This window comes from Vipera ursinii, assembly GCF_947247035.1.
Source record: "Vipera ursinii genome assembly, chromosome: 2".
NCBI classification, from domain to species: Eukaryota; Metazoa; Chordata; class Lepidosauria; order Squamata; family Viperidae; genus Vipera; species Vipera ursinii.
In genome coordinates this window covers 178,383,924-178,399,564 of record NC_139513.1, presented here as the reverse complement: position 1 = coordinate 178,399,564, position 15,641 = coordinate 178,383,924, and the positions used below count along the sequence as shown (strand labels likewise).

General features: G+C 39.4%; 1 protein-coding gene across 4 annotated transcripts in view; it reads right to left on the bottom strand.

Annotated features, from left to right (window-relative positions):
- The window catches only part of RAB3D (RAB3D, member RAS oncogene family), a 77,895-nt gene that overhangs the window by 12,616 nt on the left and 49,638 nt on the right, over window positions 1–15,641 (bottom strand). For all 4 annotated transcript variants that reach the window (XM_083354716.1, XM_083354719.1, XM_083354717.1 and 1 more), the window contains one exon: window positions 2,905–3,132. In XM_083354716.1, coding sequence (XP_083210842.1) covers window positions 2,905–3,132 — 228 coding nt within the window. The remainder of the gene's footprint in view (window positions 1–2,904; window positions 3,133–15,641) is intronic.

Here is a 15,641-nt window from a genome sequence, read left to right as displayed (position 1 = left end):
CATCTAAAACCACATGGGTGGGTATTGTTAGGCTGGCCCTATTTTTCTACTCTTTTTTTCCTCTTCTTGAGCATTATACTCAGCTTTATCAAGGAGCATAAATGAAACCAGCCTTTTTCACAAAGTGTTTATTGTTGTTGAAAGATGCTTTATATCTGATGTCACATGTAGGAAGCAAAGCAAAATTATCTAGTGGTTAATCTATCTTTCCTAAGAACCCTTAGTCAAATGATGAAAGTGCTGACAAGTTGTCACTGTTATACCATTGTATAGAAAGTATGATGAGTAGCTTTTTTGGAAAACAAAAAACATATTCCATTTATTCAAGCCTTTCAGCATTGAGTTAATTTACAAATGTTTTAAATAAATTGTTGCATCCTATTAAAGATTAGGGAGTTGTCACAGGGTGGAATATACTTGGTATCTTTTCCTCTATTAAAGTCATGGCCCCTTGTGTGACATTCGGTGACAAAGTCAGCAGCTTCTGCCTGTGCATAATGCTGCATCGAGCACTTACACAACATTATCACACGGTTGCCAAATATCTTCTCTTATTAGTTGATATTAATAAGAAACAAGAAGCCCATGAAACTTGGGGCCTTAAACACACCAGAATAGCAAATTATCTGACCTCACAGCTCAGTGGGCCTGGCAACTGAATGATGTAGGCTCTGTGCTTTGAGTCAAAGGCCATTATGTATTCAAATAGGTAAGAAGTTGGATCCTCAATATTTTGAAAAACATTTTGCCAGATCTAAGAACCTTTAGTAGTGCTTCCCATCCCAGAGTCACTGGAGCAAGATGCCACATCTAAACACTGAAGTGATCCCAATACACATGCTGTCAGTCTCCCCAAAGAAATATCTGAGTTTTGCATTCAAGTTAGTTTTGGGAGGCCAAAGAGTGCCTGTAAAATCCACTGGTGCTTTTTCTGTCAGAATTAGCATTAGGTGACAATTCTTATGAAAACAAAGTGAAAACTGATACTTGGATACCTCCAGCCAAGGTCCTACTGCATTAGAAGATGGTCCATTACAATAATAATTTAAACCATTTCAACAAAGAGCATTCATTTAGCTTTTTTCCTGTGTTACCTAACACCTAAATAATAGTCTGTTAAAACACATATTAATTGGATCCATCTTATTAAAAAGTGGGGAAATAATATCAGCTGAAAAATTAAAACAATGGCAAAGGTCAGGAAAAACAAATAAAATTTGTTTTATTCAAATGCAGATTCATTTTAGCCATATTAAACATATTTAGCCAGTTTGTTATAGCTATAGCAGTTTAAGGCATCAGGCTAGAAACTAGGAGTTTTGTCCTGCCTGAGGCACAAAGCCAGCTGAGTGAACACAAGCCAGTCACGCTGACTCAGCCCTGTGGAGCTGGCAATGGCAAACCACTTCTGAAAAACCTTGCTAAGAAGTCCGAAGAATCTAGACCAGGCAGTCACTAGGAGTCAAGCCTGACTGAAAGGTACAAAAAACAAAAACATTGTGGAGTTTCTGCAAGTTAAATATAATAACAGACTGTTAACAGATGGCTTTGAAATTTAATTGGGGATTTAACAGTTAACAGCTTGCTTTCAGTGAACAGGTATTGGTTGACTTGATTGACAGACAATAGATTTATATATTTGGGGTATTTGTTAAGAGAATGGGTTGTAAAATAGCAATTTAGCAAATATAGATGGAAAATATATAACTATTTTAGACCTACAATGCAAGTGTGTGTGTGTGGGGGGGGAAAGCCTATTAGATTAGTTTTAGATACAGGTATCATCATTCTATCTAGGATGGAGGTTATATCTTTACTGTTAATTTTATATTTGTTATATACACTCCCCCTCCCCTTTTTTGTGTGCCCTGTCTGTAATTCTTGTTTTGCTGTTTTTTTCATGCTGTATTTTGTATTTCATCTTGGGGGAAAATAAAAAAGAATTATAAAACAAAAATAAACAAAAACAACAAAAGTGTTGAAATTAATTTTCACATACATCTTTCCAGGAATATTGATATGGCTGGTTAAAATATGAGTTTTTAAGTTTACAAATCTATTTATACATACTCTCCCTGTGGCCTCTCTAATTATACCTATTACTAACAGTTTCCATGTCTAAAGACTGGAAACATTCTATCAGTGTCACACCTTTTAAGAAAGGCACTAGTATGATAATTTCTCCAATTATCATTCAATTGGAAATCATATGGATGCTTTATGTTTTATATACTTCTGGATTAGCTAGAAGAGGAGACATTTCTAGTTATAAATGAGCAGGCACCAGAGAAGGCAGGTCAGTGACTGATAAATGTGGAATTTAGAGTTTCTAGTACAGAAATTTATGCATGCTTATTCCTGCTTCCCTGCAATCAAAGGCTGATTCTAAATCAATAAAAGCAACATCCTGAGAAGAACTGAGGATTCCAATTGCTTTGGAGATATTTTCTTCAGTTTTAACTCTTACTCAGGAAATCTACCTCACTGCTGATAACATGCATGTTGGCCCATCAATTGATATGTCATGAATCAGCATGAGCACAGAATATTGTTTTATACCAAATGAGTACTGTACTCTTCCTTTTCATGTAAGGGGAAAAACTCTTAAAGATGCTGAAATCTAAGAGGATATGTAATGATTATATCAATGCAATACCTCCCCAAAGCTCAGAAATGCAGCAGGTTAACTAGAGCGTGGTCTACTTTAGTTAAGAATACATGTTTTCATTATTCTCTACTGCTCCTTCTCCCTCTTAAGATTTAGCCAAAGAAAGTAATGTATGCCCATTTGCAGTCCTTGAACTGCCCAGGCACAGACTGGTTGACTGATCTAGAGCTGTGCCAACTTCAGGTTACAGTTCCTATACCTATACTCTGCTTCCCATGAACAGTAAAATATCTTACCCAAATCTGCAGCTTGACTCTTTTTTCATTCCTGTAGACAGTTTTCACCTTGAAGTCGATACCAACAGTACTAACAAAGTCTGAAGTGAAGGAATCATCAGCATATCGGAAGAGAAACGATGTCTTGCCTACGCTGCTGTTGCCAATGATTAAAAGCTTGAACATATAATCAAAGTTTTGGTCAGCAGCATCCTTGGGCATCTGTCGAGTGTCATTTGCAGAGGCCATCTAAGGGAGGAAAATAGTAATCTCTAGTGAAGCTCAAGGGCAGAGCAGAATCCCAACACACATTCTTAAGCTTGCAAACACAAGTCACATTCAGGCATGATAACCCCTTAAGCAAGACAGAGAGACGTGCTCACCTACTCCATCCACATCCTTTCTTACATTTCTTGTTGGCAGGGGATGTCTTAAAAGACCTAGTACACCTGTTCAGCACAACCATCATAGTGCTTCCCTTGATGGGGATTCCTGCATAGGGATCAATTCCTAGATAGATGAGTATCATAATCCCATTCAGCTCAAAGTAAGAAGAATTTATTTTCAGACCTTCTCTGTCGATAAAGAGAACATAAGGGAAGGTAATGTACATGCACTTTTTTTCTCATTCAGATCTAAAAGTGAGCATGACAAAAGTCTTCATTGCTCAACACATACTGTCATTGTCACTTAACACGAGACAGCTCAAAAGATCACAATTTAGTGGAATTCTCAGCTTTCAGTCCCAGTTTCCTCTAAGACAATTATCTTGGTTTGAACTGTCTTGGTTGAATCATCATCTCTCAGATTTTAAAGTCAGCAGACTCACATATAGCACTTCAAGGTTTAAAAAGCTTATCCTGGAGCAGTGTACACTTGGATTTGTCTCCCTGCCCTGTGAAAACTACACATGCTGGATGATGAATTCCAGTACAGCAGCAGATAACAATAGTAAATAAAGCAAGTAGGTATCTTTGGTAGTAATCAAACAGCTTCATTTGCACAACCAACTCTGGGCTTTCTGCCATGATATCTAACTAGAGAATATATCCACACACCCAGGGCATTTAATTATCCTTGATCCACAATGTCACATTATCTTTATTCAGCTATTTTGGATGATTATTCAGTATCCAAAATATAGCAAGTTAGGGATTTGAAAAGATGGCAAATTTATGTTTATTTTACTAACAAGCTGCTTTTGAAGAATTTCTATCATTAAATATAAAATATCTCAGACACACCAACAACAGCCAAGTTTCCTACAACTGACTCAATACCTCTGGGCCCCCCGGGACCTCTGGTGATCACAGAAAAAGATGTGTAAGGTCTATTTCACAGACAAAAGCCTGGAAAAGCACCAGGCCCAGACAAGACAACTCCTTCTTGCTTGAAAGTTTGTGCTGAGCAATTGCTCCCCCCCATCATCACCCACATCTTTAATAAATCATTAGAGATGTATTGCATTCCTTCTTGCTCTACTATCATCCCAGTGCCAAAGAGACCCTCCATCAAGGAGCTGAACAACTACAGACTGGTTGTTCTGACATCTGTAGTTATGAAAACCTTTGAAAAGTTAATGCTGGCCCACCAGAAAACCATCATGGATCCCCTGTTAGGCCCCTTGCAATTTGCCTACTGAACAAATAGATCAGCAGATGCTGTTAACATGGCACTGCACTATATCTTATAACATATGGAATCTCCAAGGACCTTTTTGTAGATTTCAGCTTTGTATTCAATATTACCATTCCAGATATTCTTCTCACTAAACTGACTTAGCTAGCTGTGCCTGACCACATTTGTAAGTGGATCATAAGCTTTCTAACAAATAGAAAAGCAGCAGGTGAAGCTAGGCAAAATCACATCAGATAGCTGTAAATTAACACAGGTGCCCCCCCAGGCTGTATGCTCTCTCCATTACTCTTTTCTCTCTATACCATGCATGTCAAACTTGCGACACCATTTGACGTGTTGCAACATATCACGACTTTTTTCCCATTGCCGGCAATGGGGTGGGTGCAGTTTTAGTGTGACGCATCCAGCCCATGGGCCAGTAGTTTGACACCCCTGCTCTTGCCAATGACTGCATCTCAAAGGATCCTTCTGTTAAAGTACTGAAGTTTGCAGATGATGCAACAGTGATTGATCTTATTTGAGATGATGACGAACCTGCATACAGATGGGAAGTTGAACAACTGGCCTTGTGGTACAGCCAGAACAATCTTGAACTGAACACACTCAAAACTGTAAAGATGATAGTAGGTTTTAAGAGAAGCCCTTCTATTCTACTACCTCTTACAATACTAGACAACATGGTATCAACAGAATTTCAAGTTTCTAGATTCTACAATATCTCAGGACTTAAAATGGACACCTAACATCAAAAACTGAAGAAAAAACTACTGCTACCAGCCTCCTTCTATTCAGGACCTGTATACTGCATGAGCCAGAAAGAGGGCTGTGAAAATATCTACAGACCCCTCACATCCTGGACATAAACTGTTTCAACTTCTTCCCTCAGGACGATGCTAATAGGGCACTGCACACCAAAACAACCAGACACGAGGACAGATTCCCACCCCCATGCCATCACTCTGCTAAACAACTAATTCCCACTACACTGTCTTATTCCCTAGGATGTCAAACCATGTAGTAGGGCTATATTACTTACTTACCTGTAATTTACTGTATTACTGTATTCTTTCTCATCTTTCCTATTACCTATTCCCTTAGCATCTTATGACTATAACTTTTTTGTTTGCATCTACAAATGAAACTTCATTATTCTTTAGAATTGATGGTACTACAAAAAAAGAGGGGAACATTATATATTGGAGTGGGCAAAACAATAAAGATGTCAAACATGCTGCTTTATTGAAAGAATGCAGCTATGTGACCTTTGATTAATTTTCAAGAACAACAAATTTAGTCAGTTAAGAGAATTTCCAAAGCGGAGATGTAAAGTTGTCAAGGAAAAGAAACACTTTCTTCACATTCACCTTAAAACCAAACTATGTCTACAGTAAGAATTTGAGTCACTGTACTCACTTTGAAGCCTGCTGATTTGATTTTTCCCCCCTTTTAATTAAAATGTTCTTGAACCATTAGCCATATTGCGCATTTTAAACCATGAATCTTGACTTTTAATAAAGAATACATTTTATAGGTAATATCAGTTAAAATATTCTGCTTTTCACACATCAACAGGATATTTACAATGAGTAATAGTGCCCACATATAAATGTATCCTCAAATGAGGAAACCTATTGCAAAAGCCACTGATGTAAGAGAAGCTTCTCTTCCTCTTCTCTTTACAGCCAACAGCAGAAAGTCAGGAGGAAGGACTCCAACGGCAGTTAAGTTCCATTCTTCAACTATATCAGGTTATGCTAGAGGTAAAGAAAGCATCTAAGAGGAGTCAATGATTTTGTTCTATCTGCTTGAAAGTAAATGGGTGCCAGGCTAGGTCACCCTGTCTTGGCACATCCTCGTTAGCAAACATTTAGCATGATTTTGAAAATTCAACTTATGCTAGAGGTAAAGAAAGCATCTAGAAGAAGTCAATGATTTTGTTCTATCTGCTTGAAAGTAAATGGGTGCCAGGCTAGGTCACCCTGTCTTGGCACATCCTCGTTAGCAAACATTTAGCATGATTTTGAAAATTCAACTTATGCTAGAGGTAAAGAAAGCATCTAGAAGAAGTCAATGATTTTGTTCTATCTGCTTGAAAGTAAATGGGTGCCAGGCTAGGTCACCCTGTCTTGGCACATCCTCGTTAGCAAACATTTAGCATGATTTTGAAAATTCAACTTATGCTAGAGGTAAAGAAAGCATCTAGAAGAAGTCAATGATTTTGTTCTATCTGCTTGAAAGTAAATGGGTGCCAGGCTAGGTCACCCTGTCTTGGCACATCCTCGTTAGCAAACATTTAGCATGATTTTGAAAATTCAACTTATGCTAGAGGTAAAGAAAGCATCTAGAAGAAGTCAATGATTTTGTTCTATCTGCTTGAAAGTAAATGGGTGCCAGGCTAGGTCACCCTGTCTTGGCACATCCTCGTTAGCAAACATTTAGCATGATTTTGAAAATTCAACTTATGCTAGAGGTAAAGAAAGCATCTAGAAGAAGTCAATGATTTTGTTCTATCTGCTTGAAAGTAAATGGGTGCCAGGCTAGGTCACCCTGTCTTGGCACATCCTAGTTAGCAAACATTTAGCATGATTTTGAAAATTCAACTGAAAGAAGTTACTGCCCCTTGACATTACTCACACATCACTGATACCAAGAAGATAAGGGTGACTCTCTGTGCAGCTATCACCGAAGAGATATGTCTAAGAAAGGAAACAGATACACAGATACACACACACACATATACGCACACATACCAGCATTGTCTTATTCTCTTGAAGCAATCATTGATGGATGGCAACACTTCATTTTTACTGCAAAGAACCAAGCTGGGCTTGCCCAGCATGGTAACTTCTACATTACAAATGATGAGGCAACTATGGTCATGCCAGAAGGGCCTACGCCAGAAAGTCATTTGCTCTACCAATGGGGTTTGGTGACTCTAGTGAAGAAGATAAACCTGTCTTTGTGATCCCAAAGTGTGGTGTGAGAGACAGGTTCTATTTTCTGCCCACTGCTCCAAAGAGGTTTTTGGGGGGTTAGAGGGAAGCAAGAATGGTACAAGTGAAGCCATTTCAAAGCAGACCAGCCTTTACTGCACATTCAAACCACTTCTTAGGGGAAACCCATTAGCCAAGTTGGGAGAAGAGGAAAGGATATTTTTTCCAAAATTATCACTAGCAGGATGTTTATTAATATATGTATTCCAGACAATCAGAACAGAAGCCTGAGAACTGCTTTGAATTCTGGTCTAGATGCCTAGATTTTAAAAGCTCTTTAATATACACTTTGGTCTTGGAGGCTTCCTTGTAAGGGAAGGTACAATCTCCACTTCAATCATTCCCTTGCAGTAGTAAAAGCCAATGCAATCCTAGTCTGCATTAACAGAGGGATTGAATCAAGATCATGTGAGGTACTACTGTAGTCCCACTCTATAAAGCCTTAGTAAGATCACACCTAGAATATTGTATCCAGTTTTGGTCACCACACTATAAAAAAGATGTTGAGACTCTAGAAAGAGTGTAGAGAAGAGCAACAAAGATGTTTGGGGCCCAGAGGCTAAAACATCTGAAGAACGGTTGCAAGAACTGGGCATGGCTAGTCTAATGAAGAGGAGGACCAGGGGAGACATGATAGCAGTGTTCCAATATTTGAGGGGCTGTCACAGAGAGGAGGGAGACAACCTATTCTCCAAAGCATCCAAAGGCCAGACAAGAAACAATGGATGGAAAGTAATCAAGGAGAGATTCAACCCAGAAATAAGGAGAAATTTTCTGACAGTGAGAACAATAAACCAATGGAACAGTGTGCCTTCAGAAATAATAATAATAATAATAATAATAATAATAATAATAATAATAATAATGATGATGATGATGATGATGATGATGATGATGATGATGATGTCCGCGCTAGATGTTGGAGTTCCTGGATATCTGGTGAAAAATGGGTTACAGGACTCAGGATTGTTGGCTGAGCAACCAGGGCCAGCAGCTGCATAACTACTGGAAGAAAAGGTATTTACCTGTCACAGATACAGTGATTGAAAACAAAGAAATAATGATCTGTTATTACAGATCAAGTCCAACAAGAAAAGGATATCTAAAATGAATGCACCAGTTCTGGAAAGAACAACATTCAGAACCAGAAATAACAGAACAGAGACTAGCAAATCAACACCAATTTATAATACAAAATAAAGTATTCACAGAAACAGAATTGGACGAACTGCAAAGGTTTACTCAGGGCAAAGAAATCAAAGCCTTGCCAGAAGTAATTCAGAATGTAGAGGCAAGCCAGGGGGAATTGGCAGTGAAGGAATCCAGCAGAGATATACAACTGTTCTCATTTGGAAACCAGGCACCTCTTCCTCAGGAAGAACAAAGCCCTCTAACTAAAGAAATAAAAGAATTGAAACAAAGAATAACTGAGCATCTAGAACAGCACAAAAACAACAGAATAAGGCTGCCTGAATTGAAGCTTGTCCCAAAGAAACAGATAGCACAAGCATTAAAAGATGCAAGTACTTCAATATCAAGTATAAGCACCAATTCACTGCAAGAAACAAACCACCTAATGTACAGCACAGCTGCAGTTATAACTGAATACCTGGGATGCAAAATCAAGAAAGAAAAAAAACAAACAAACAGTGCACCACAAAAATGGAAGGTTAGACTAGAAAATAAGATCAGCAAGTTAAGATCACATGCAAGCAAGCTAGAACAGATGAAAGAAAAGAAGCTGAAGAACAAGAAGACCAAAGAATACCTAATCAAGAAATACCACTTAGAAACAAGGAAGATCAAGGAAGCACTGGAAATAATAAAGCAGCAAATTACAGCTATAGCCAGGAAAATCAGTAGATACGAAGACTGAATTGCAAATTATAGGCAGAACCTCCAATTTCAATCCAGTCAGAAACGTTTCTAGCAATCCATCAATGGAGAAACCACAATGAATCAGTCAGTACCTGACAAGGAAGAAACAGTGCAGTTCTGGAAGCAGATATGGGATAATCCAAAGAAACACAACAAGGCTGCGGCTTGGTTAAAAGAGGTGGATGCAAATAAAACAGAAGTTGAAATGAAAGAACTAGTAATAACAACAAAAATGGTAGAAAAAAAAGCAAGGAAGATCAAAAATTGGTCAGCACCAGGTGAAGATGAACTGCATGGGTTTTGGTTGAAACATCTGTTATATACCCACTCATTGCCAAGCAATTCAACAATATACGTACTACAAGGAAGAGAAATTGAAAAGTGGCTAACAACTGGGAAAACCTACCTAATAATGAAAAATCCAGCAAAAATCCAGCAAATCCAGCAAAGGGGCAACACCAGGCAACTACAGGCCAATTACCTGCTTACCAACAATTTTCAAATTGGTAACTGGTGTGGTAGCTGATGAAGTACAACAGCATCTACTTGAAAACAATCTCTTTCCACCCGAGCAGAAAGGAAACCGCCCCAATAGCAGAGGAACAAAAGATCAACTCCTAATAGACAACATGATCTTGGAAAACTGCAAGAAAAGGAAGACCAACCTGAATGTGGCATGGATTGACTACAAAAAGGCATTTGACTCTTTGCCACATGACTGGATAATCAAGTGCCTAGAAATAACAGGAGTCAGTAGAAACATCAGAAAATTTGCACAAAGATCGATGGCACAATGGAAGAAACAGTTGCAGGTTAATGGTGAATGACTGGGAGAGCTTAATATCAAGAAAGGAATATTTCAAGGAGATTCATTATCACTACTATTTGTTATTGCATCGTTTCCTCTGTCAACAATGCTGAATAACTCAGGACATGGCTATCAAGCATCAAAAACATCTGCCAGACTATCCCACCTCCTTTACATGGATGATCTGAAGGTATATGGAAAACCATCATCTGAAATAGAATCACTGCTGAACACTGTCCGTATATATAGCCAAGATATTGCAATGGAGTTTGGCTTGGACAAATGTGCCACACTTACTCTCAAACAAGGAAAAATAGTGAAAACTGAAGGAATAAGATGCCCCATGGAAATAACATTAAGAGTCTGTGTCAGAACCCACTTCAATCCACATCTTAAGAAAGAAAGACTCTTGGACAAGATTATCCAAGCAGGAACTTTTACTAAAATATAGATGATAGAGGGTATAATAGACAGGATCTGAAGAACCCCTCACAGACCAATATTTTTAAAGTGTCCCCAAGCAAACTCCTCAGTTCATTCGGTCAGTTCTGGATCAGCCAAGCCTCATGTGGGACAAACAGGATCATTCCCACCCCCTCACATTTCATCCGGAGAAACAATCCAGATTTTGAACACATTCCTTCCTCACTTACCACCCCCTTTCTTAGCTATCTGCAAGATAAGAGGGGAATGTCTGGTAATTGGTTATATTGTGATGGATAGCAGGTAGGGGAATACACAAAGGTTACAATTAAGTAAGAAAATGAAAGTAATAAAATCCCATGCTTGTTTCCTCTTCTCCTTGGAAATGGCAGAATCCAGGGAAGGGTGAGATTGAGTTTTGCACACAAGAGACAGTTAAAAATGAAATATAAATGGATTCTGACGTATCCTTCAAGCTGACAACATCAAGCACACTGAAATCAAGAAAAAGATTAGAGGTGAATACATCAAGAGAGAGAAGAAGATCTTAAAGTCCAAACTCAATGGAGGAAATACCATGAAGGCAATCAACACCAGGCCAATTCAGTCATTAGATACAGTTGGAATAGTGGACTGGACTCAAGTAGAACTAAAAGCAATGGATAGGAAGACCAGAAAAATAATGACAATGAATCATGCCCTTCATCCACGCAGTGACATTGACAGACTCTATCTACCAAGGCAAATAGATGGACGTGGAATGCTGCAAGTACATTAGATGGCTGAAGAAGAAAAAATGTTTATGTTTATGTTTATGTTTATTGGACTTATATACCACCCTTCTCCCATAGGATTCAGGGTGGTTCACAAGGAATTTAAAATAACAATACACATTACAAAAGTTAAGAACAATTAAAATAATTAAATTTAGTCCTTGAATAAAATAAAACCCCTATTAAAGTCCAATTAAAACCCAATTAAATAAAATTACAAATTAAAATTCTCAGCCCTGGCCGGAAAGCTCAAAGAGCCAGGTCTTCAGGTCCCAGCGGAATGAACAAAGGTCAGGGGCAGTCCTGAGCTCTACGGGCAGCTGGTTCCAAAGGGCAGGCGCACCCACAGAGAAGGCCCTCCCCCTGGGTGTTACCCACTGGCAATCTTTGCCGGTGGTACCCTGAGGAGGCCCTCCCTGTGGGAGCGCACAGGACGAAGGGAGCTTGATGCCGGCAGCAGGTGTTCCCTCAAATATACCGGACCCAAGCCATTTAGGGCTTTATAGGTCATCACCAGCACCTTGAATCTCACCCGGAGGGCAACCGGAAGCCAATGCAGCTCGCAGAGCAGAGGTGTTACATGGGAGTATCGGGAAACCCCCATCACAACTCACGCGGCTGCATTCTGCACCAGCTGAAGCCTCCGAGTGGTCCCCAAGGGCAGCCCCATGTAGAGAGCGTTGCAGTAGTCCAACCAGGAGGTCACGAGCTTTGGAAGAATATCTGAAGGACATTGATAAAGATGCATTGAAATTAATGTATCAGGAAGGCTTACTGACTACTGGAGAGACCAAAGTGTCCTACAAGAAAGACCAAATGAAGAATAGAATAGACGCATGGGAAGACAAAGCACTACGTCATAGCCAGTACATTTAAAAAATAGCTGGGAAAGCAGATAATAACAAGACCTGGCAATGGCTAAGAGCAGGAAACTTGAAGAAAAAGACTGAGGGACTAATTCTGGCTACACAAGACCATGCCTTAAGGACAAATGCATACAAAGTCAAAATTGAGAAGACAGCAACAGACAGTAAGTGCTGCCTATGCAAAGAAGCTGAAGAAACAGTGGCCCACCTGGTAAGCTGCTGCAAGAAGATCACACAGACTGACTACAAGCATCAGCATGACAAAGTAGCAACAATGGTGCACTGGAAGATCTGCAAGAAATATCATTTGCCTGTAAGCAAGAACTGGTGGGATCATAAAATAGAGAAAGTCATAGAAAATGATAAAGTTAAACTGCTCTGGGACTTCAGAATTCAAACAGACAAGCACCTGCAACATAACACCCTGAACGTAATAATTGTCGATAAGAAAGACAAACAAGTCTGGATAGTGGACGTGGCAGTGCCTGGAAACAGCAGAATAGACGAGAAAGACCTGGAGAAGATAACAAAATACAAAGACCTACAAATAGAAATAGAAAGACTGTGGCAAAGGCACGCAAGGGTAGTACCAATCGTAATAGGCGCCTTGGGTGCAATCCCAAAATAACTGGAGCACCACTTGAACAGCATTGGCATCGACAAATTCGCCATTAGTCAATTCCAAAAGGTAGCCTTACTAGGAACTGCTTCCATCCTGCAATGATATCTATAATACCATCAAACATCCACATCTGCCTATTCCAGGTCCTTGGTAAGGACTCAATAGGTAGACAAAAATGTAAAATCCAGTCTGAACATCTGGCTGACTGTGCAATTATTATTATTAATAATAATGATGATGATGTTGTTGTTGTAAGCCACCTTGGAGGTCATCTAGTCCAACCCCCTGCTCAGACAGGAAACGTATACCATTTCAGACAAATGACTGTCCAGTCTAGGTGCCCTGGGTGCAATCCCAAAACAACTGGAGCACCACTTGAACATCATTGGCATTGAACTGCTTCCATCCTGCGACGATATCTATAATACCATCAAACATCCACATCTGCCTATCCCAGGTCCTTGGTAAGGAATCAATAGGTAGACAAAGATGCCAAATCCAGTCTGAACATCTGGCTGACTGTGCAATGATCAATAATAATAAAGTTGGAAGGGACCTTGGAGGTCATCTAGTCCAACCCCCCGCTCAGGCAGGAAACCCTATACCATTTCAGACAAATGGCTGGCCAGTCTCTTCTTAAAAACTTCCAGTGTTGGAGCATTCACCACTTCTGGAGGGAGGTTGTTCCACTGGTTAATTGTTCAAAGTGTCAGGAAGTTTCTCCTTAGTTCTAGGTTGCTTCTCTCCTTCACTAGTTTCCTTCCATTGCTTCTTGTCCTGCCTTCAGGTGCTTTGGAGAATAGCTTGACTTCCTCTTCTTTGTGGCAGCCCCTGAGATACTGGAACACTGCTATCATGTCACCCCTCGCCCTTCTCTTCATTAAACTACACATACCCAATTCCAGCAACCATTCCTTATATGTTTTAGCCTCCAGTCTCCCAATCATCTTGGTTGCTCTTCTCTATACTCTTTCTAGAGTCTCAACATCTTTTTTACATCGTGGTGACCAAAACTGGATGCAGTATTCCAGGTGTGGCCTTACCAAGGCATTGTAAAGTGGTATTAATACTTCACATAATCTTGATTCTATCCCTCTGTTAATGCAGCTTAGCACTGTGTTAGCTTTTTTGGCAGCTGCAGCACACTGCTGGCTCATATTTAAATGATTGTCCATTAGGACTCCAAGATCCGTCTCACAGTCACTACTGTTGAGCAAGGTACCACCTATACTATACCTGTACATTTGGTTTTTCTTGCCTAAATGTAGAACCTTACTTTTTTCACCATTGAACTGTGGTGCTTCATCATTGGAAGCTTTCAAGAAGAGACTGGACTGCCATCTGTCAGAAATGGTGTACGGTCACCTGCTTGGGTGGGGGGGTTGGATGACCTACAAGGTCCCTTCCACCTGTGTTATTCTGTTATCCTGTTATCATCTGTTATATAGTAATCTTTCTTTTCCTTTCCATAAAATTAACAACCAAATCTCTCCCCAGCCAAGACACCAACTGGTCATTGTATTATTATATTTTATGATTTGTTGATTATGATCTCAGGCTACTGAGGAGGAGAATAGCAGATTACAGTTCAACCTTCTCTCCATGCAGCTGTAGTTGAAGAGGAATTCCACATTGGCAATATGTGCCTCCTTTCTTTGTGCCCATAACAGAATATACAAGAGGAGAGTTGGCATTTTCTGTTAGCAGAGGAACACAGCAGGCTGCTGGAGAAAGGAAAAGGTCTCTATATTTCTCCATTTGCTAAGGAAGGCTTTTTTAAAAAATATTTTTTTGAGATTTATTTACAAGAAGGATATACAACTGAGTTAATAGTATTTACAGGTCTTACATGAGGTTAACCATTCTGCATGTTGGTGCAGATGTACACATCTGAGTACATGTATAGCCTTGTTGTACTTTATCTCTTCTTGGCAAGGTTCTCATTGCAGAGGCTCTAATCCAACCAGTCAAACTAGTTAGCTTTCTGTGACAAAGAGCTGTTCAAAAAAGCCACTTTTCTGGTTTCCTGAGTTTTATCAGCAAACAGGCCTATTAATTTCTAGGTGCTGAACAAAAGCAAAGAGCAAAGGTATGCTGAAAGAGAAATGCTGGGAGTGAATTCTCTACCAAATTGTGCCTTCCCTCAGCCAATAAGATATTAAATTGCCATTAACTCTTTTGACAGTCACCATCTTTTTATATGCTCTATTATTGTTTCTGATTGAGATCTATCAGATACAATAACGGAGCATGTAAAATGATGATGAATCAGATTAAAGCAGTAGCATTGTTGGAACACCTATGCAAGCAATGGCAGAAAGAATCTCTGGTATCTCTAGCCAGAAATGTTTATTATATTCAAGTGCAGGAAAGCTTTTCCTAAAATTTAGCATATCAGGGGAAAAATAGCTACCGTAATTGGTTTAGTTCCCATCACTGGAAAATGATGATGAATTCTTCATCAGTTATATTTTTTATAACTTGAACAGTTTCTAGGGCATTATAAAGAAATAATCATTACAGAAGGTGAAGTGGGTCAGTGAACAAAACACATTTTTTAGACTCCACCTCACTATGAAGGAACCACCTTCAGTTTGAAAACATCCAAGGAGAAATAGGTCACAGGTTACACATGGAAGAAAGATTCATATACCTAGGGGCCTGCCCAATTGCTATCTCAGTCCACAGAAGGAGAGGACGGAGCACAGAAAGCATTTCAGAAGGGACCTTCCCTAGTTTTCTGGAGAGTAAAAGGAG